The 22102-nt window shown below is 36.2% G+C and overlaps 1 protein-coding gene, 1 non-coding gene and 1 pseudogene across 5 annotated transcripts in view; 2 read left to right on the top strand and 1 right to left on the bottom strand.

Annotated features, from left to right (window-relative positions):
* The window catches only part of LOC144252079 (transport and Golgi organization protein 1 homolog), an 89068-nt gene that overhangs the window by 57319 nt on the left and 9647 nt on the right, over positions 1-22102 (top strand). For all 4 annotated transcript variants that reach the window (XM_077794641.1, XM_077794638.1, XM_077794639.1 and 1 more), the window contains 13 exons: positions 2519-2664; positions 12181-12312; positions 14544-14565; positions 15486-15574; positions 15811-15891; positions 15979-16089; positions 17329-17400; positions 17580-17684; positions 18314-18436; positions 18535-18643; positions 19661-19716; positions 19805-19895; positions 20062-20200. In XM_077794641.1, the coding sequence (XP_077650767.1) occupies positions 2662-2664; positions 12181-12312; positions 14544-14565; positions 15486-15574; positions 15811-15891; positions 15979-16089; positions 17329-17400; positions 17580-17684; positions 18314-18436; positions 18535-18643; positions 19661-19716; positions 19805-19895; positions 20062-20200 (1133 nt within the window). In that variant the 5' untranslated portion in view covers positions 2519-2661. The remainder of the gene's footprint in view (positions 1-2518; positions 2665-12180; positions 12313-14543; positions 14566-15485; positions 15575-15810; positions 15892-15978; positions 16090-17328; positions 17401-17579; positions 17685-18313; positions 18437-18534; positions 18644-19660; positions 19717-19804; positions 19896-20061; positions 20201-22102) is intronic.
* LOC144252156 (transport and Golgi organization protein 1 homolog) lies at positions 41-1350 on the top strand (annotated as a pseudogene).
* LOC144252221 (U6 spliceosomal RNA) lies at positions 5708-5814 on the bottom strand. Its single transcript, XR_013342934.1, has one exon. It is a non-coding gene; the product is annotated as a U6 spliceosomal RNA (small nuclear RNA).

Here is a 22102-nt window from a genome sequence, read left to right as displayed (position 1 = left end):
CTACTCCACCGCATCACGGGCTCACTGAGGTGACCACAACATGGCTGCGGTGCCTGGGCTGCTCTTCTGGCTGTTCGTGCTCTGTCCCACCTGGCGAGTGCCGGGCCACCCGGACCCAAGCACCGGCAGGAGCTGCTCGAAGCACAAACTCTGTGCAGACTACGAATGCACCAGTGAGTGAGCAGGCGGGTGGGCGGCCCGGGGTCTCTGCGGTGGCTCTTTGGGGCTGCATGGGGCTCCGATCCCCTGGTCCCCAGCCCTGCGGTCTGGGCTAGGGGTTCGAAGGACAACGGGTGGGGTGCAGGAGTGACAGAGCCTCGGGACCCTGTGTGTGTCCCCTCCGGCTCTGCCGGCGCCCTCCTACTTGTTGCCAGCGTTTTATTTTTCTCTACTGACTGAGGTGGGGGTTGGGAAAAACTCAGAGCGCATTGAAAGTGCATTCTCAGAAAACACTATGGATGGTAGGAACAATTTTTGGCTCAGAAGAACCATCCTCATGCAGATGGTCAAACAGATAATGCTCAGGGTGAACAAACTTCATTTGAACTTTTTGAAGAAATACTACCAGATAAATTGAAAGTGCCAGAAAGTGAAAGCAACAAAACCAGCAACATTTCTCAGGTCTCAAACGAACAGGAGAAGACTGATGCTTATAAACTTTTGAAAAAAGAAATGACATTCGACTTGAAAACCAAATTTGGCTCTACTGCTGATGCACTTGTGTCTGATGGTGAGACGACCAGACTGGTGACTTCATTAGAAGATGATTTTGATGATGAGGAATTGAATGCTGATTATTATGCATTTGATAAGGAAGAAGAGGAGAATGAGGAAAGCTTTGGGGAGCCCCCGTTACTAACCTTTATAAATGAAGAAGACATGAAATTCACAGTGGAGTTTGGAGTGGAGAAATATTCAATAGGTGAAGAGCAGAATTCAAATGGAGAAGATAAGGCTGAGGTAACTCTGCCCCCGGGCATCAAGGATGATGATAAAAATATACTGACAACCTTGGAGGATACTTTATTTATTGGCACAGGTGGTGATGAGAAAACAGATATGATGGATTTGGAGAATTCTTATTCAGAAGAAGAAAAAGAAGATGAGGAAGATTTAGTCCCAGATAGAAAAAAGAAGAAACCACAAGCAGCAACAGATTATATTTATCCTGAAAGTGCAGAATATGGTCTTTTTGTGGAAACCTCTAAGACAGATAATGATGAAGAGCCAAAAGTGGACATCGAACTTCATATTAAAGGAAAAGAGACAGATGTTCAGGAGATGTTTAGGTTCCACCACAAAGTGATGTCAATGACCTCTATAGGTAAAATCTTCCCAAATGTCATTTAATGTGTCTCAGGTGCTGAGATGCTGAGGCAATGGGGCAGACTTCACCAGCAGTCAAATTCATAGACCAATAGTGAATGGAGGGCCTGGGGTTATAGCTCAGTGGTAGAGCACTTGTCAAACATGTGAGGCGCTGGGTTTGATTCTCAGCACTGCATACAAATAAATAAAATAAAGGTCCATCAAAAACTAAAAAAAAGGGCTGGGGATGTGGCTCAAGCTGTAGCGCGCTCGCCTGGCAAGCGTGCGGCCCGGGTTCGATCCTCAACACCACATACAAACAAAGATGTTGTGTCCGCCGAAAACTAAAAAATAAATATGAAAAAAATTCTCTCTCTCTCTCTCTCTCTCTCTCTCTCTCTCTCTCTCTCTCTCTCCTCTCTCTCCTCTCTCAAAAAAAAAAAACTAAAAAAAAAAATTAGGCAAAAGCTTAAAAGAATAGTAGTGAATGGAATCTCAGGGTTGAGAAAGACCTTAGAAGCAACTGGTCCAACTTCTTAATAACTGCATGTTGGACTCCTGCTGTTTAATCAAACGTACCCCAGGCTCATGTAACTCATACTGAAATTCCACCCCTACAAGCTCTCAGTTCTAACTGGAATTCTACCTCATTCACAGAGCCTCAGTGCAGGTCTGTACCCAATTCCCTTTAGTCTCTCTTGGTATTACTGTGTTCTTTTTAAATAGCTGTCATCTGTTCATTCAATGAATAATTGTTGAGTATCTCTGCCAGGTGCCAGATGCTGTGTTAAGCCTTGGCTCATTCCACCTGCAAATCTGCAAACCAAGACTCCCTCTTTCAGCTTTCCTAAAATTTTAAACACAAAGTTTCACCAGCACTAAATCCATGTTTGTTGAATGTGACCCTGTCTATATATCTCTGGTTTTAAAATTTCTCCTTGAATAAATATTGTTCTGGTAGCAGTTGTATGGCCATGGAAGTAGTGGAGAGTAGACTGGAGAATGTTCATTTTATAATTGAAGGGTCTGACAGCTCTAATTAGGATTTTGAAGTTTTCTTCTCTGTGTTAATTGTCTTTAGGAGAGCCACATATTCCAGGCACTGTGACTCATATATTTAGTGAAACACTCAATGAATATTGAAACTGAAGAGAGACAATTCTTATACTATAGCATAAAATAAAGTAACCATTTCCCCTTTCAATTTTAGAGCTACTTATAACAGAAGGTACTCCTGTTGATGCTGCTGATACAGAAAACCAACTAGAGATAAAGGTAGAAGAGCCAGCAGATGCCACCCTTTTGGACAGCATACTTTTCTTGTTACATTCATTCTTGCTTTATTTGTCTAAGATGGTAAGTTTGACATAGTTTCTTCAATTAGATTGTTGATTATTTATTAGTTTGTAAGTGGCTTCTGGTCATGAAGTGAAGAACTTAAAATGTCTTTATGAAAATGACTCCTGACCCTTTGAGTAGATAGCTCCAGAAACAAAAGCCATAGGGGTGTGGCTTTAATGGCTACTTGGTTTAGCACATGAGGAAGATTTGCTGTCTACCAAGGCTGGTCATTTGCACACCTGTAAAAACTTGGTTCTTCCCCTCAGAACCTTTCTTTCTGGCAGGGAGATAACAGCATTCACTTGAAACACAGTAAGATAATGGCAGAAAGAGAGGTATTTATTTGATGGTAGAACATTATTGTCCATAAATGCATTTATTATGGTTGGAAGGGTGATCAATAAGGTCATAAAGTAGTTGAGATGTGTTTGAAGCACAGGCAAAGGGCAAACAGGAGTCTGACATGTGGTTTGTTGTTGATTAGATAGGCTGGGTTGGAGGATGGTGGGGGAAGCTGGTAGTCAGAAGAAATGTGTTCAGAGAAATGGAAACATGAAGAAAAGGATATTTGGGTAGGGCTGGAGAATGTGAATAGTTGGTGTTGTAAAGTGTGAAGTTGGAAGGGGATGGTCTGTTGGAGAGGCCAGCAAATCTTAAAGGAAGTCATGAGCCAAAGTCGCATTAGACCATTAATAGTGGGGATCCTTAGAAAGTTTTAAGAATGAAAGGAATTAGGTTAGATCTGTTTCTTAGAGTCACTTAAGGCTGATCTTTCTAAAGAAAATCATGATCCAAACAAGACATTTAATCTGTCTAGAAGCTTATCTAAGCATTTTAGGGCTTACCTCCCCCCCATTGGTATTTGTTGATATTGGACTTTTAGAATTTAATTATAGGAATGAGAAAGCTTTTAGAGGTTGGAGGATAAGATGGTCCTAGGGCCATTGTGACAGTAATCCTCCTAAACTGAAGTTGTTTCCTGTAGATTGTGTTATTTCAAGGCTTGAGTAAGAAAGATGATGATGTTGTTTTCCTTGTAAAATGTATAAATTTTGTAGCCAGGTAGATCTGGTTTCAAATCCCAAGGTTATCATTTAGAAGTTTGGGCAAATAACTAAACTTTTGAAAAAAGTTTTCCTCATCTGAAAAATGTAGATAATGCTTACTCCAATCATAAGAATTTAATGATTTGACAAGGTAAAGTGTCTGGTGAGGTGTCTGGCATTTTGAAGGGTTTTACCCCCACGTACCCCCTAATTCTCATGTAGGCAGTCAGAAGGTGGTATAAAGACAATGAATATACCTGGGGAGGAAAGACCACCAGGGTGGAAAAGATGTGGTGGGGAGAAACAAATCATTTTTCAGTTGGCTCCATGTTTGTTCATGATGGTGGCAGCCACCTGAGTAAGAGGTATGTAGAAGCCAGGCAGTTAGAATAGTGATATTTCCAGTGATTAAAGCAGTCTTCCACAGTCATAATTTGATTATCAGAATGACTCAGCATCACTTGGAAAGTTAACAGCCTCACGATATGGGAAGGATTACTTTATTCATATTTTTAGGTATGCACAGAGCCCTCCTCTAGTTCTAGGTCGGGGGACACGAATGTGGTGCAGGTATGGTCAGTGATTGTACGGTGATAGGTAAGACATAGATGTGAGTGGTAAAGAAGAGGCACAATGTTAGGAGACTGATTTGAAAGGAGATTTCAAAAAGGCATTTTGATGGCCCAGTATGTACAGGACATTGTGCGAGGACTAAAAGAGTCTAACAGGTGTAAGGCATGATTGTGATTTTTGAAAGCCTTAAGAAAAGGACTTAACAAATATATGCAAAAATTATGAACAAGTCAATGTAAAATCTTAAACAAGTAGTATGATATCTGATAGGACTGGAGAGTAATAGGCTCTGATGTGTTTGGGAGATGTGCACCAATCAGATTCATTGATCAATGGAATCTTAGTAGAATCTTAGTGTTAGAAGAAACCTTGGAAGTCTGCTAGTCTAGTTTCTCATTCATTGCTGTAATTTTCTTTACTGTGGCCCTGACGAGTAGTTATGAGGCCTGTACACCAGTATTTCCTAGCATGAGTCACTCTCTTACAAGGCTATATGTTCTTCTGTTGTCTAGTTCATCCTTGTATTGACTCCAAATTTTCCTTCACATGATTTTCTCTATAAAATTGAATTCTTTTCTACATAGAAATCCTTTAAATATTTGAAGTTATATCTTAATTTAAAAATTATTTTTAGTATTTTTATCATGGAAACTTTCAAATAAGAGCAGAGAGAATAGTAGGGGACTATAGGTAACCATAACATACTGTCCATTTCAGAATACTAGAAGAAAAGATTGTGAAAGTTTTACCATAGAGAAATGATGTTTGAGGAGGTAGATATATATTTAACCTGATTTAAACGTTACATAGTGTATACATGCATCAAAATGTCATGTTACCTACTTCAATAATTGTAGTGTTTGTTTCTATGTACTAGTTAAAGAATAAATTTAATTAGAAAAGCTTTAAAGAAAAGCATAGAGAATAGTATAATGAACCCACGGGCCATCACCCAACTTAACAGTAATTCCTTGATAGCCAATATCAGTGAGGTTTTTTTTTAATTTGTTCTAATTGGTTATACATGACAGCAGAATGCATTTCAATTCATTGAATATAAATGGAACAAAACTTTTCCTAGTTGTACACAACACATGTGTAGTCCTACATGTACCTCGGGTAATCAGGTTCATCTCATTCTACCATCTTTCCTATCCCTATGCCCCCTCACCTGTCCTACCTCCCCTCTGCCCAGTCAAAGTTCCTCCATTCTTCCATGCCCCTTGCCACCCACCTCACCCCCATTATGGGTCAGCATCCACTTTCAGAGAGAACATACAGCTTTTGGTTTTTGGGATTGGCTTACTTCCCTTAACCTGATATTCCCATTCACCCACAGATGCCATAATTTTTTCTCTTTTAATGCTATAAGTAATATTCCATTTCATATATGTACCACAGTTTCTTTATCCATTCATCTGTTGAAGGGTTGGTTCCACAAAACTCTGGAATGCTTCACAAATGTGGGTGTCATCCTTGCTCAGGGACCATGCTAATTTTTTCTGTATTGTTCCAATTTTAGAATATGTGCTGCCAAAGCAAGCACACTCTGAGTTTTAACAAATGTAGATACCCATATAAAAACTACCATAATCAAGATATAGAACAGTTTTTTCACTAGAAAAGGGGTTTCCTTGGGATCCTTCCCAGTGAGTTCCTTCACCACCTGTTTCAGGCAACCACTGATAAGTTTTTTTTAAAACTATAGATTCATTTTTCCTACAGTACTATTTCATATATATGCCACTATAAGTGGACTCATATCTAGGAGTGCAATTGCCTCCTACGTTTAATGTATGTTTTTATCTTGTGTGATACTGTCAAGCCATGCTAAAAATGACTACAATCATTTTATACTTCCACCAGCAATTTAGGAGACTTCCACTTGACTTCATCTTCACTAGCACTTGGGCCATTCTAGTGGGCATCTCTTTGTGAGTTTATTTCCTGATAATTAATGATACTGAGTGAACTTTTTTTTCTTTTGAGATAGGGTCTCACTAACTTGCTTAGGTCCTTGATAAGTTGCCAGCCTCAAACTTGGGATCCTCCTGCTTCAACCTTCTTTTTTTTTTTTTTTTGTTTTAAAGAGAGAGTGAGAGAGGAGAGAGAGAGAGAGAGAGAGAGAGAGAATTTTTAATATTTATTTTTTAGTTCTCGGCGGACACAACATCTTTGGTATGTGGTGCTGAGGATCGAACCCGGGCCGCAGGCATGCCAGGCGAGCGCGCTACCGCTTGAGCCACATCCCCAGCCCCTGCCTCAACCTTCTGAGTTGCTGGGATTACAGACATATGCCATGATGCCTGGATCAAATACTTCTTCATGAGCTTGTTGACCATACTGTTTTTGTATGTCAACTCTCTCTGGCTAGCTGGAATCCAGACTTCTCTCAGCTCAGTGCCAACTGTGGGATTGGTTAGCTTATAGTTGTTCTTGGCCCTCACAGGTACTGCTTAGAATGTAGCACCAAACTGAAGACCACCTCCATGCAGATTTCTGGAACTCTTTTTCTTGTGGCTCCCATCTTTCTGGTAGTTTTCTCTACATATTTTTGGCTGCTTAATCTCCTGGAACTCTGGTCTCTCTCTGCACAGTGAGACTGTTATGCCCCATTTGGGTTCTCCTTCCCAAACTGAGGTCTAGAGGGTGCCTCCAGGTAGAATGCTCACCTATTTGTTCTCCTGCTCTTAGGGGTGACAGTTGCATGTCCCTTGTGGCTTTCTATCTGAAAAATAGCTCTTTAAAAATATGTTTTGACTGGGCATGGTGGCACATGCCTTAATACTAGCAGCTCGGGAGGCTGAGACAGGAGGATCACGAGTTCAAAGCCAAAAGTGAGGTGCTAAGTAACTCAGTGAGACCCTGTCTCTAAATAAAATACACAATGGGGTTGAGACTAGGGATGTGGCTCAGTGATAAGTGCTCCTGAGTTCAATCCCTGGTACCAAATATATATATATGTAACTTTTTGCAATAATTGAAAAAATATGTTTGTGGGACTTCTAGGATATATTATAGTTTTGGTGAATAAATGGCATCCCCTGGTACAACAATTTAACCTGTTTTCTCTATTGCTTTTTTTTTTTTTTGGTGGTGCTGGGGATTGAACCTCGGGCTCCATGCATTCTAGGCAAGTGCTGAGCTAACAACCTCAGCCTCTGTCTGTTGCTTTATATTTCTTGCAAATTGGTAGTCAGGTTTAGGTTCAATTCAGAATAGTAAGGTATTCTTCTAGCATTATCAAATGATACACAAAGGGGCTTGAAATCTTTTTAACTTTTATTTGTCAATATGATTATCATGCATTTAAAAATATTTGGTGTGTTTAATCCAATTAGGAATAGTAATTGTTCTTACCTGATGCTCCATTCCCCCCCCCCCTTTTGCCTTGTAGAAGCCTCTTTATCTTGGCTCCTGGGACCCTTTGCCACCACCTAGTGGTCATTGTTACCTATTTCCCTTGCTTTTGAAGTATGAGATGTTCCACGTTCATCTTAAACATTTCCTGTCCAGACCTTGAAGGAACTATTTCTCTAAAATAACTTTGGTTCCTTTCAATAAGAAGTCATATTTAGAGGCTACATTCCAAGTACTAGGATTGCTTATTGCTCAAATTGACTGTCATTTGTAGGCCTTTTTAGTGAACAAAGCTCAGAAATATGTGGGGGTTTTTCATCATGTCATTTAGATAATTCCCATGAAAATTCAGGATGCTAGAGATTTTACTTCACTTCATCTATCTTAGATTTGTGTTTTCTTTCTCTGATGTTGGAGTTCCAGTTTTCAATGACATCAATATAATTGTTTACAGTATTGTGCCACTTAATGACATTTTGGTCATTAGTGCATAATAATGGAGCTAAAAAATTCTTGTCACCTAGTATTTTTAATATCTTTTCTGTGTTTGATATGTTTAGATATATAAACATTTACAATGTTACAATTGTCTACAGTATTCAGTATAATAATATCTTATAGGTTTTTATCCTCAAAGCAATAATATACCATATATGAATACCTAAGTGTGGAAATGGCTATATTTTCTAGGTTTGTATAAGTATACTCAATGATGTTTGCACACTGAAATTGCCTACGATGTGTTTTTCAGAATTTATTCCCATCATTAAGCAACATACGACTATATTTATATTATTTAAAATACTTTCAGAAATGTATTCCTGAAATGAAATTCTCTTGTCTTTAAGCTATATCCCACTAAGGTGTGTTTGAAATAACTCATTTCTGTGGTTTGTCACCAAGTTGATATCACAGGTTGTTTCATTTTTGCTTTCAATATTTAGGTATTACTTTTTAAGATTTTTTAATTTATTTTACAATTATTTAAATATTTAGAAGAGCCAAAGTTAATTTGTAAAAATAAGTTGTTTCTGTTTTTTTGTACTGGTGATTGAACCCAGGGCTCCTATCCACTGAGCCACATACCTTGCCTTTTTATATTTATTTAGAGATAGTTCTCACTAAGTTGCATAGGGACTTGCTAAGTTGCTGAGGCTAGCTTTGAACTTGTGATTCTCCTGCCTGATTTTGAAAGAACTCTAGCTTTTGTCCCAGTTCTGTCTATCCTGATGTTACTCTCTTTTATAGTTAACTTTAAAAATTTATTTCATTATGTATTCTGCTATTAAAAAAAATAAGCAAATGAGAAAAGGGATATGTAACTCAGTGGTAGAGCACTTGCCTACCATATAAGAGGCCATGTGTTCAATCCCCAGCACCATAAAAAGAAAAAAGAAAAGCAAATGATTTTTACATCTAGCTATGATAGGTTTATATAGGTACTGGCTTCACCTTCCCAACTGAAACAACTAAAATAAATATGAAAAAAACCCCACAAACATAAAATTTGAAGATCAAGCAACATTGAAGATCAAGCAACAAAGAATGGTTCTGGAAACATAAGGAACAAATGCTATGAGCTCTATAGTTGTCCCAGCTTTTACTATGTTAAGAGATTCCCAAGCCATGACAAAGAAGGGGAAGTTGGGCAGAACCAGAGGATACCATGAATTGAGAGATGGTGCTGAGATTCCAGGAAAACCAAAGTGACTAGAATTCACAGGGTGGAGTAACAAAAGAAGGTTTCTACATTGAGAGACAATTCTGGAAATTTGTGAAAGGCTCCCTGAGTGTTCAGCAGAGTATTGATCAGCACATAAGTGTGATGAAACTGCTTAGCAAGTCAGAGAAACAATCTTAAGTGATTAGAAGGAATAGGTCCTAACACAGGGACCAGAATAGCACCTGGAAAAAACTATCTAAGGAAGTTGGGTAGAATAATCAGAAGGGTGTTACCTCGGACTGACTATTACAATTTATGTCATACCTAACAAATATTCAGACCCAAGAGACTCAAATTGTTTCCAGTAATTTAACTGTATACAAAATATTAAGAACAGTAATTCGTAATGTATGGCATCGAATCAAAGCTTACCAGGCATGCAAAGAAGCAAGAAAAATACAATCCACAATGATGAGGAGAAGAATCATCCAATCAAAGCCAACTGAGAACTGGCGGAGATGTTAGAATGAGGTAATGGCATTTTTTTAAAGTTATCACTATTATATTTTGTGTGTTAAAAAGGTAAAAAGAGATATAGAAGATATATTTTAAGAAAATCAGACTTCTAGAGTTGAAAATATATGATAAATACAGTGGATGGGATTAATGCCAGAATAAGCATTGCAATGAAATTGTTAGTGAACTTGAAGACATAGCAAGAGAAGTACCCCGAATGAAACACAGAATATAGTGGAGTCATACCTTTAATATATTTGAAGAGCAATAATGTTGGCCGATAATATCGTGCCCAGTGAAATATCTTTCTAAAATGAAGACTTGTACTTACATACAAGCTGAAAGAATTCACCCTACACTTGCACCAAGACAGCAGATGGAAATAATGGAATAAAGGAGTAAAGAAAATGGTTACTGTGTGCATAAATGTTTAAAATAATTTTTCTTATTTGAACATTTTAAAAAGTCATTGACTGTTTAAAGACAAATATCAGTGTAGTATGGGACTTAGAAAACATGTAAAGTAAAATACATGACAACAGTATAAATCTCAGAAGGGTAGTAACTATTGTAACGTTCTTATTGAATATGTGAAGTAATATAGTATCATCTGAAGGTAGATTGTGACAAATTAAAGATGTATATTCTAAACTCTGAAGCACTAAGATTAGAAAACAGTTATAGCCAATAGAGGAATAATAAGCCAATAGAGGAATCACTAAAAATACCGATAGTGGTATTTCTGCAAAAGAAGACAGAAAGAAAGAAAAGAAAAAGAACAAAGAACAGAAGGAACAAATAGAAGATTATATTAAGATTACACCTATGTACAGCAGTAATCCAGGGACGGGTAAGCGTCTTTCCTTCTGGAGTCCTTTCATTTGGACTCTTCCGCTTGGCTCTCCTTGAGCTGTCCCCCGCTGGGCTCTGCAGTTGGTTCTTTCCGCTCCCAGCCCCGCCCCTCGGCATCCTCCATCTGCTCACTGCAGTCCACCCAGTGGCTTTCTCTGATGACGCATTTTACTGCTTTGGGCAAAAAGCGCCTGTGGAGGAAGGCAAAGTTCACTCCCAGTACCCGCCCCCTGCGCTGGGTCCTCCCAAAGTAGGAAACAGTGAAAGACAGGGTCCTGTGCTGTTCTGCAGGGAAGCATCACTTCTGCTCACCTGTCCCTACACCATGGACTCACAGTACCTGCCACTGTGCTTCCCCGGGGGACCCGGAGCTCCTGGGACCCCTGTCGATGCTCTACGCAGCCCTCATAGCCAAGCTACTGGAGGTGATGGTCCCATTCCCAGGGAGGGACCCCAGCTCTGGCAGGCGGGTGGCTGAGTTCTGGCAGAGTGGGTGCACTGACTGTCATGGCGACGGAGAAATGGAGTGTGTCAGGCCCAAGGCAGGCAGGATGTGACTGTATTGTTAAGCGAGGCCGGTGAGAGTGGACTTGAGCTTTCCCCACTTGCACTTTTTTTTTTTTTTGACAGAATAGAGGTGACAACCTCATGGTATGTTCCGAAATGCAGCCAACAATCCAAACAGCTAACGTTACTACAGGTCTTTTCCCTACGGAGACTGCTGGGGAATTGGGCCCAGATGACAGTTATCTGGTATTACCTGTAGAGGGCGGTGAAAACAGGGAAGAGTAGGCAGGTGTTTACTACACTGCCTTTGAGCAACCATTTAAAATTAGGCTTTGAATTTTATAGAAGGATGTTAAATTCAGAGAAGTTTATCTAAGCCAGTTTTCAAGAGTTGTCTGAAATTACATGTCACTTATCTGTTTATATAAGAGTGGAATGGAAGTAAGATATAAAATCTTATACATATATCATCATTGTTTTTATTTGTTGCCATAAAATTAATTAGTTCTTTCATATATTTAAGTTTTTGTCTTAAATGAATTTTTTAAATTCTAAAAACCAGGTTATCAGAGAAAAGAATGATCCAGAGGGATTCTAGCCAGGTGTTAGACAATGTGATGATATAGGGCCTGTTACAAACTGGAAATGTATGCTCAATTTAAAGTATTTAGATTCGGGCTGGGGTTGTGGTTCAGTGGTAGAGCGCTTGCCTAGCATACATGAGGCACTGGGTTCAATCCTCAGCACCATATAAAAAACAAAACAATGTGTCCACCCTAAAACTAAAGATACATAAATATTTTTAAAAAAGTATTTAGATTCATTATACTTGAAAACACTGCAAGAGAACAAAAAATATGAGACTGCCAGTATCCTCTCTCTTGAAGACGCTATTGGAAAATATTGAGGAGGTGGATTTCTGATGAGGAGGTTGGTTTAGAATTGCCATGATTCTTTGTGACTGTTTTGTTATAAATTTAAGGTTTCCCATTTTTTCTAATTTGTCTGTTTCAGCTGTTTACTACATTGCCTGATGATACTCAACCTGGGCCTGATTTTTATGGACTACCATGGAAGCCTGTAGTTTTCACTGTTTTCTTTGGGATTGTATCCTTTGTCATTTTCTTTTGGAGAACTGTTCTTGTTGTGAGTAAATTGACTTACTTATACCTTAGCACATAAGCACAAGGATTATTTTATATAGTCACTGGCCCCCCTTTTTTTTTCTTTTTCAGTTGCTAAAACACAAATTAGTGGTTTAAGTTAAACTAACCTTAGAAAATAATTTAGTGTGGGTGCAGTTGGTAGAACTGGTAATTCTTACAGCCATCCTAACCAGTAGTTTCATATGTATCAGAAGTCTTAAAAGTGGGATAAAAGATGGGATAGGTTAGATAAATATCCTTTTATGTAGCATATATGTCTAGTAATCTATCTTAAAGAAATAACTATGTTTTGAAGATTTTGGTAATGTTTTTCAATGGAATAGTGTATTAGATTGAAGACTTAGCACAACATAATTCATTTAGGGGTTATTGTATGTTTGATTAATGGAATAGTAGGCAGATTTATTTATTTCAAAGCTTTGAGGTACAGAAAATGCTCACAATTAAATGTGAAGTGGGAAAAAAAGCAGAAACTAAGATTTAAATGTTGATGAACTGTATGTTAATATAAACACATATAAAAAGGGGGAAATGCTGCAAAGAAATACAGTAAAATGAGAAAAAGGAGATGAGATAATTTTTCCAGTCTTTTATATAAATTTTTCCCAGATTTTATGATTTGATCATATGTTCAGAAAATACCTTTTTATTTGGAAGTATAGATTATGTGTTGTCCAAAAATCCATTAAATGTTTTGTTCTATCTCTGTGTATGTGTGTACATATATGTATAAGTGTGTGTGTGTGTGTGTGTGTGTGTGTGTGTGTGTGTATAGGCTTATACATACTTATGTTTGTACTGTAGGTTATTCTGTTTCATAGTTATTTAACATAATTGGAAGAAAATTATTTTAGGTAAATGGACTGTGCATATGAAAATCCTAACATTTAAAGAGGCTAAAAGCATTGGATACAAATCTTTTCAAATCTGAGTGTTCTTTTTCTGATTTCTTAATTATTTCAGACATATGATTGTTACGATAAGTTTCCTCTCCTTGTACAATTGAGTGTAAAATCTCTTAAAAAGTATTCCCTTCTTAAATAGAAGAATCGTTTGCCTGGATTCCTGTGAGGAATTTTCTAATCTCATTGAACTTTGTCTCAGCTAAAAGGAAAAAGGAAATAGAAGGATAAAGAGAAGGGAAAAACATGAAACCATTTTATATTTCTCCCTCTTGTTTCTTTCATTTCAAGAACCGCGGTACCTGTTTCTCTTTTCACTAGGTTATGTGGGATCTGTTTCCTAGCTTGTTGCTCCTCAGTTTCAGCATTTGACTTTGGAACTTTAGTCCCTACCTTAGATGACTGCTTTTATGCTACTTCCCATTTTCCTCTGTTGTCATTTTGAGTAAAAGTTTAGCAAAGCTATGACATTAAAGAAATGTTCATTTATTTCTGTGTTGGAGTTTTCTGAATGCAATTTCCTATTACAAAAATCCCATGGATGATCCATGGACACATCTGAGTATCCCATCACCATTTATAACATTTGAAAGGACAAGTAATATGCTAAGTTACAAAGAAATTTAGTGATGTTTTTAAAAATATTTCTGTTTAGGTTTTATTATCAGGCAGTTTATTGCTGTCTTTTGGAAATGATTGTTTTTGTCCTTTCCAGAATATGTTAATTGTCATTTCTCTTGTTGCTTGTGCATTTTCTTCTAGCAGTCTTCCCTTTCAGATTTCTTGCTATATATATATAGTGGTTTGCAGAAATAAGATGTTGTAGCCTCTTAGTTTCTAAATTCAGCCAATAGCCAAATTTAAATTGGAGTTCTAAGATGTTCTCTGGTGAGTGAAAGTGGCATATCTTAGTACAAAGATTATGCCTTTAATATTGTTTCCTCAGATTCCTTTTGAATAGTCATTGTTTCTAGACTTTATCCTGGTTATTTAGAATTGTCAAGTAAATGATTTTGAGGACACACACACATACACACACACACACACACATATACACACACACATTTTTACTGTGAAATAAGGTACATATCTTAGTGTTTTTATGTCAGAGGCTATTTATGAAATATCACTACCAATTAAATTTAAAAGGCTTGTTAACCTTTACTTATTTTTAATCCTATAAATTATTATCCTGAACCAGAATGTTATTAAATTCTCACTTGGTTATGATTCTGACTGTTGTTTTAGGAATGCTGTTTCTATTGAGCAGATGTTTGACATCAAATTTAATCTTTTTTCTCTCTTCTAGGTAAAAGATAGAGTATATCAAGGTAAATTTTTAGGTTTCTTAAACTTCTAATAACCCTTTGTATTGGTGTTTGTGTGTTTTATGTATGTTAGAAGTAGATAGAGTGACTTTTAATGTCTATTATCTTTTTTACCTCCTGAAAATTTTACTATTCCTAGGTTGCTAGCATGGATAATAGAGTAGATGATGATGGTTCCAACTCTGAGATAGGAGATAAAGAGGAGAAACAAATTGTGGATAGGGAGATGATGATAAGTTTTAATTTGGGGCAGATTAACTTTGAATATTGATGTAATGCAGATGTGTTACATTTGAAGAATATTTCTATGCTAATGATTTAGTCATGCATGAAGTAATTGAGTAGATAATTTAAAGAATGGCAATGTGAATCAGTATGTTTTCATTTCTGTTTTTCTTTGCAAAGAATGAAATGATTCCATTTTCTGAAAAGAGAGTGTTTTGAGAAGGGAGGAATATCAAGCTACAACACTTTACTGTATTTCCCATGTGTCAAATAAGCTTAAATTGAAATATCATTTTGGATGGGAGGGGTACCTGCGATTGAACTCTGGGGCACTCTACTGAGCCACATCCCCAACCCCCTATATTTAGAGACCAAGTCTCACTTAGTTGCTTAGTGTCTCGCTCTTGCTGAGGCTGGCTTTGAACTTGGGATCCTTCTAGCTCAGCCTCCTGAGCCACTGGGATTACAGGTGTGCACCACTGCGCCCAGCAAAATATCATTGTTCTTATATTTTTCTTAAATTTTAATAATTTTTATACTCTTATTGCTAATAAGCATAGATTGCTTTTTAAAAGCATAATAGTTATGCTAAGAAGTATTTCCTCATAGTACCATATAACATGTCTTTGCTTTTAGTAGATTGAGTAATTGAATTTCATTTAGTGATTGTAATAATCTTGTGTATTTCCCCCTTTTAGTCAATGAACAGCAAATTTCCAAAAAGGTGAACAATTTCATGAAAGAAAATGAGGAACTAATGCAGAAATTGTCAAATTATGAACAGAAGGTATAATTATTCTTTTTCTTTCTCCCTTGGTTCTAGCTTGAAACATTTCTACCTGTTTTAATTTAAAATCGTATTTTAAAATTTTTGTTTCATTATTTCCTACAAATCATCCAAATTCTAAGTAGTCATATGTATTAAGTACTGCTTTCTTCTGGAAAGGGTCACTTGTCTGGAAGTAACTTGTATAGTAGCATTATAATTTGTGTATCTTAATTCTGAATGCTTTATTTACATAGATGAAGGAATCAAAGAAACAGCAGGTCCAAGAGACCATGAAACAAAATATGATTCTTTCTGATGAAGTAACTAAATATAAGGTAAAAATCCCTTCTTTGGGGGGAATTACATTCTAAACTCAAAAGTAAATGTAATGAGTGAGTGATCTTGACACCTTTTTTTTCCAGGATGAAATGAAGCTTCTTGAAAAAGCTAATGAACTTCTGGATGAGAGAGCTAAAAGTCTTCATGTTATGTTAGAATCTGAGAGAGAACAGAATGCTAAGAATCAGGACTTGGTATGAGTTTTGCTGCTAAGTGTTACTGCAATTTGGCTTTTGAAATATTTTGTAAAATTGGTTAAGTTGAACTTAGTCCAGCTGTTAACTAAAGTAAGATTAGGAGTCAAGGAAGTTGAACACACTTCTGCCCATTTTGTGGAACTTTTAAGTACTGATACAACAAATTATTTTTATGGGCCTAGGAAATATTTTTATTCTCAACCTTGGATAATTTTCATATTGCTTTGCTCTGCCCTTGGAAACATGCAGAACAACTAAAAAACTATTGTCCAGTTGAATAGTATTTGTTTACTTTTTACTTGAAAGTGTAATGAATTAATGAATTTTCTGCACTTAAAAAAATTTTACTTACATATTTCATTTTCAATTTCTATAAGTTTCTGTAATTACATAAAAGTTGCAAAAGATAGTAGAGTGTGTTCTGAAATATCCTACCCCCAAGTAAGCTTGATCACCTAGCTGAGGTAGTATTTATCAGATTTCTCCACTGTAAAAATTCTTTCCAATCCTTGTCATATTGCATTCTTTGGAAGTTACCATGCACAGCCCACAGTTAAAGTATGAAGAGTTACAAGCTCAGGATGCAGCTCATGGAAGAGCACTTGCCTAGCATGCATGACGCCCAGGATTCAATCCCAGGCATTGCAAACAAAGATTGCAGAGTTATGTCCACTTCCTTAAGGAGCGAGTATCTTTATAATTTTTTTGGAATTCTTCTGTATGTGAGATTAGTCTATTCTTCCTTAAATTTTATCATTTTTTACTTCAGATAAGAAAATTTTAAAAATGATCTTGGGAAATTTTTTTCTCTATCACTCGAAAAAAATTACTAATTTGAACTGGTTTACTTGAAACAGTAATTAATTAGTTAATTTTCTATGCTTTAAAACATTTTATTTACTTATTGCATTATGGTTTTCTATACTTTGTCCTTTTTTTCTGGTTATCTCATAAACAGTAATGTTGTGGATGCCATGAAATATTTATGACTTCATTTTCCCTCATCTCTTTCATTTCTTGATTTTTTGCTTAGTCCAAGCTGGATCCCCTGCATTTACCTGAAATGTAATGGGATGGCTTGACAAATATTTTGTTGTGTTTATCTTTTTTAGTATATATATATATGTGTGTGTACACACACACACACACACACACACACACACACACACACACATATGTATCAGTATTTCTACTGAAATCCTAATGCATATTTTGTGTTCTGTTTTTACCTGGCAGATAATGGAAAATAAGAAATCTATAGAGAAGCTTAAAGATGTCATTTCAGTGAATACTTCTGAGCTTTCAGAGGTAAAGCTGCCAACTCTTGCTAACGGATATTAATACTACATCTTAGTTTTGTTGCGAACCAAAAATTTGAGGTGTGCTAAAATGTGCAAAAAATAAGAACTATATGATGTCTGGTTTGGGAAAGTATAACTTTGTTTTTTCTTTGGAACTAATTCACTAACTGTAGTGTTTTGCATTAGCTTCAAATTATCCTCAATGAAACTAAGCTTCGTGAAGAGAAGGTGAAGTTGGAATGCTGTCAGCTTCAGAAAGAAAATACCATGCTTAAGAAGGAGAAAGAGCAGGTAAAGAAAATTTGATGTCATACATAATGTAAACTAGAGAAGTGAATCTTTCTTGGATCTGTTTCTGAGGTAAGGAATATTCATGTAGGACCTTTTCTAGATATGCAAAGTTTAAACAATGCTCCCCAAATTGAGTGCATATATATGTTCTCCATCTGTTTTGGATTTTTGGATTATTGCTTTTCTTATCAAATATCAATCAGTTATTAACTTGCATAGCCTCAAAGAAACTTTTTAAAACAGAAAATTAAGTATTTTATGATCCTGTTTTGAGTTGTTACTGATTCACCGGCCAAGGGAAGATTACATGATAAGGAATCTAAATTTAGGAGACAGTCATATGTGCCCAGCCATTCCTGCTGGAGGTAAATTATTTGAATTGACAGCAATTTTCTGGGGAATGCAATAAAACAGGGTCAACTTCCTGATAGCTCTGATGTTCTTACTGCAGCTGTGAGAGTTGGGGCCACTCTGCCCTCTTCCTTAACCAAGGTCTCAACCCCCTCGTTTGAGGCAGGCCACCGAGGCGTATGGCTCTCTATTTCTTTGTCTAAGTCTTGTAGTCCTAATGTATCCAGTGCAGAAACCCCTACCTAACCCATAGGAATTCATGTGTTTTGACTTTTCAGTTGCAGCAGGAAGTCAAAGACTGGAGTACATCACATGCTGAGCTCAGTGAACAAATCAAATCATTTGAGAAGTCCCAGAAAGATTTACAAGTAGCTCTTAGTTACGAAGATGATACTAATAAAGTAAGTTTATACTCCAAATACATGTTTCATCTCATGAATTCTCCTGAAATCTTCTGAATTAAAATCGAAAGTCTTCCAACCTTTTGCTTCTTTTCTAGGCTTTGACTAATTATATCACACTGTTGAATCGGTTACAATGTGAATCTAAATCTGAGGATCAAAATAGAGAAGATGAGTCAGATGAATTAACCAATGGAGAGAGAGCAGGTAAGATCAGTCTCAGGGAGGTTGAATCCTTTTTTGCTTTCCTGTCTTTAAGTATACAGATGACACTTTTCAGCTGGATGAATTTCTTCTTAAGCTTCAGGGTTGTAGACACATATCACTGGATCTATAGATATGTCTGTTGCATTGGCAGAGGTGGGTTGCTGGGGTATAATGTACCAATAGGCATGTGAAGAACACTGACTTTTTCTATCCCATTGAAAACTAGTAAGTACACTGCAGCTACAATAGTCACATCCTATACCTCTAAGTATTGAACATTGTACAGTAAGAGAAATTTATTTCTTAACTTATGCAGATGATACTTGATTTTGATACTCATCATCTCTATGGCTCTGTGGTTTTAAGGTCCACAGTCAGTCTTAAGAGTCCAGAGGCAGTTGGAACCATAAACTAAGGCTGTGAGAACAGAGGCTAGAGACTATCAGAAAGCTAGAGAGGGAGTGTAACAGTGTTTACTGATGAGGAAAATATTTCCAGATGTTTTCTCCCAAGTTGGATATTGCTTACATAGCAAGTATTTCAAACCACACCTGGTAGTAGATTCAGGGAGAAAATATAGGATTGAATCTTTCTAAATAAGACACTTACTTGCCCAGGTGAAGATAGATCTGAGAGAGAAGAAAAGCTTTTATCTTACAAGAATAGCAGAGATAACATTTTAGTTGTGCAAACTAGAAATTCACCTTTTTTTGGTTTCTAAGACAGACATAGTACTTCTATTTATTTTTATGCTGAAGATCAAACTCAGTGCCTCACACATGCTAGGTGAGCACTCTACCACTGAGCCACAACCCCAACCTGAAATTCACCTCTCTCTCTCTTTTTTTAAATCTAAGCTTGCAATTCTCTTAAAAGTCATTAGTCTAATCAGTTTAATTATTTAATTGATTTTTTTTCTTCCGGTGTTTGAACACGATCATTCTTTAGTTTGGGGAAGTTAGGAGAATATAGAGTTAAAAGTAAGGAAAGAAAAAGCTAAAGTCTTTTGTTTTTTAGGTGATCGGAACGAGAAGATCAAAGATCAAATTAAGCAGATGATGGATGTCTCTCGGGTATAGTTCTTTGTAAGAGTCCCATAGTGCCTGTGAATTCTTCCTGTGCCTCACTTTTAAGAATACCTCTCTTTTCTGCAATTTTTAGACACAAACTACAATATCAGTAGTTGAAGAGGATCTAAAACTTTCACAACTTGAGCTAAGAGCCTTGAAGTCCACAAAATGTAATCTAGAAGGTGGGTTCTTCTTGAGAAGAAATTGCCATGTTGGAAAGACTTAAAATTTTATTGGAAAGATAAAGCTTCTTGCTTTCATGCTTCTTACTTTTCTTGGCACTACTCCCTCAAACAAGTTCTTAAGTCCTTGTACACATATAGAGATAAGCTGTTTTATCCTTTACAGACCAAATAAAGAAATTAGAAAGTGACTGCAATTCACTACGGTCTTCTAAAGTTGGACTGGAAGAGGAATGCAAAACTCTTAGGCAGAAAGTGGAGATTTTAAATGAACTCTACCAGCAAAATGAGATGGCATTACAAAAGTAAGATTTTCATTGTTTGTTATTGTTATCACTGTGTGAACTAACAGATAATTTTATCTTTTCTTAAGATTATTTACAATTTCTTCTAGTTGTAATAAGTAGAGATTTGTCTTTTTTCCTTTGTGTTTTGTTTCCTATAATTTGCATTTTTCTTTCCATCATCAGTCTTAAGAGTCCTGAGGTAGTTGGAACCATAAACTAAGGCTGTGAGGACATCGTAATCAATTGTCAAATTCATATGAAGGCAGGAAGTGGTAAACTGGTATTAACAGTCACTGATGTGGAAATACCTCTCAAAGATCTAGACCCTTTCTATGATCCCACTACTTATTTTAATTACCTTTCATTGTGATCAGTTATGTAATTCTAATGTTTTGAACTTGTATCTCTAACTCTGGACCTTTAAAAATACTGAGTGATTTGGAATGACATGTTTTAGTAGAATAAAAACTTCAAAAAGGAATAATATTTACTTATTGATGGTACAAGTTTTGGACTTGAATATCTCAGATGTTCACACTAAAAATTGAACTGTGGCAAGGACCTTAGGAGTTATGATTACAGAAGTACTTGTTTGTAGTATATATTTATATATTAATCTTCTCAGTGTGGAGCTAGTTATTTTTTGAAAGTTCATTTGAAGTTTTTAATCCACAAAAATACTTGAATTCTCTAAAAATAGTTTTTTTTGTGTCAGATTTTATTTATTTGCACCTGATTTTACTCTTCAGCATTTATATGTATATATTCTTTTATATAATATATATAATTAATATATAATATATATATATAATATATAATATATATAATATATATTATTTTATATAATATATATATTCTTTTATATAATATATTCTTATTAATTTTCTCTATAGCCGCTTGAGTGGACTTTCTAAAATATAGGTCTGTCCATGTCAATATGTGCCTGTGGTTTATGAAGAATTTGCTTTCTATTTGATGACCTGTTCTTTTTTTTCTTCCTTGTATCTTTTTTTTTTTTTTTAAAGAGAGAGTGAGAGAGAGAGAGAATTTTTAATATTTATTTTTTAGTTCTCGGCGGACACAACATCTTTGTTGGTATGTGGTGCTGAGGATCGAACCCGGGCCGCACGCATGCCAGGCGAGCGCGCTACCGCTGAGCCACATCTCCAGCCCCCCTTGTATCTTTTTAATAGTTTAAATATTTTTAATTATTTTCCTCATCCCCTGTATAAGCTTGATGTAATCCTAAATTATAATGGAATTATAATTATAATTATAATTTTATTCATCTTCTCATAATTTAAAGGCCATGGTATATATTCTGGATTTAATAAAAACCTGACATAGATTAATAGGTTTATTATTTTTTTATGGGCTTTAAGTAGCTCCTGAATCAGATAACTGTTGTGGCATTGTATGTTAGTACTTCATATACTGTGAACTCCACAAAACATTCATTCAATTTATACACATATTTAAAGTTTCTGTAGTTCTGCATTCTACACTGTTGGTTTCTTATTTGAAATTATTTTCATTCTATTTGAACATTGTCCTTTAATGATAGATTTGATTAGTGTATCAAAGTAGTACAAGGATAAATAGAGAATAGTATTTTATCCACTAAATATTGCTACCTTTATAATCTGTATTAGGTTGACATGAACTTCATGATTAGAGTTAAAACCAGTTTCCATTTTTTAAAGGTTCTTTCTTTTGGCTACTGAATTTTGACTGTTAGTTAGTTTTAGCAATTTAAAAATATCCAATTAATTACCATCTGTTTTAAATTTTTTCTTTAAGGAATCCATTATCATTGTTGTTTGGTCTTATCCCTCCCCTAGTTCCTGTAGTCATTTCTCTGTTTTTTTAACAGTTGTATTGGGAAGTGCCTAGGTGTAGTTTTCCCCACCCCACCCACTT

This window comes from Urocitellus parryii, unplaced genomic scaffold, assembly GCF_045843805.1.
Source record: "Urocitellus parryii isolate mUroPar1 unplaced genomic scaffold, mUroPar1.hap1 Scaffold_37, whole genome shotgun sequence".
NCBI lineage: Eukaryota > Metazoa > Chordata > Mammalia > Rodentia > Sciuridae > Urocitellus > Urocitellus parryii.
The sequence above is the reverse complement of the archived record's forward strand: the minus strand, read 5'-3'. Positions and strand labels throughout refer to the sequence as shown.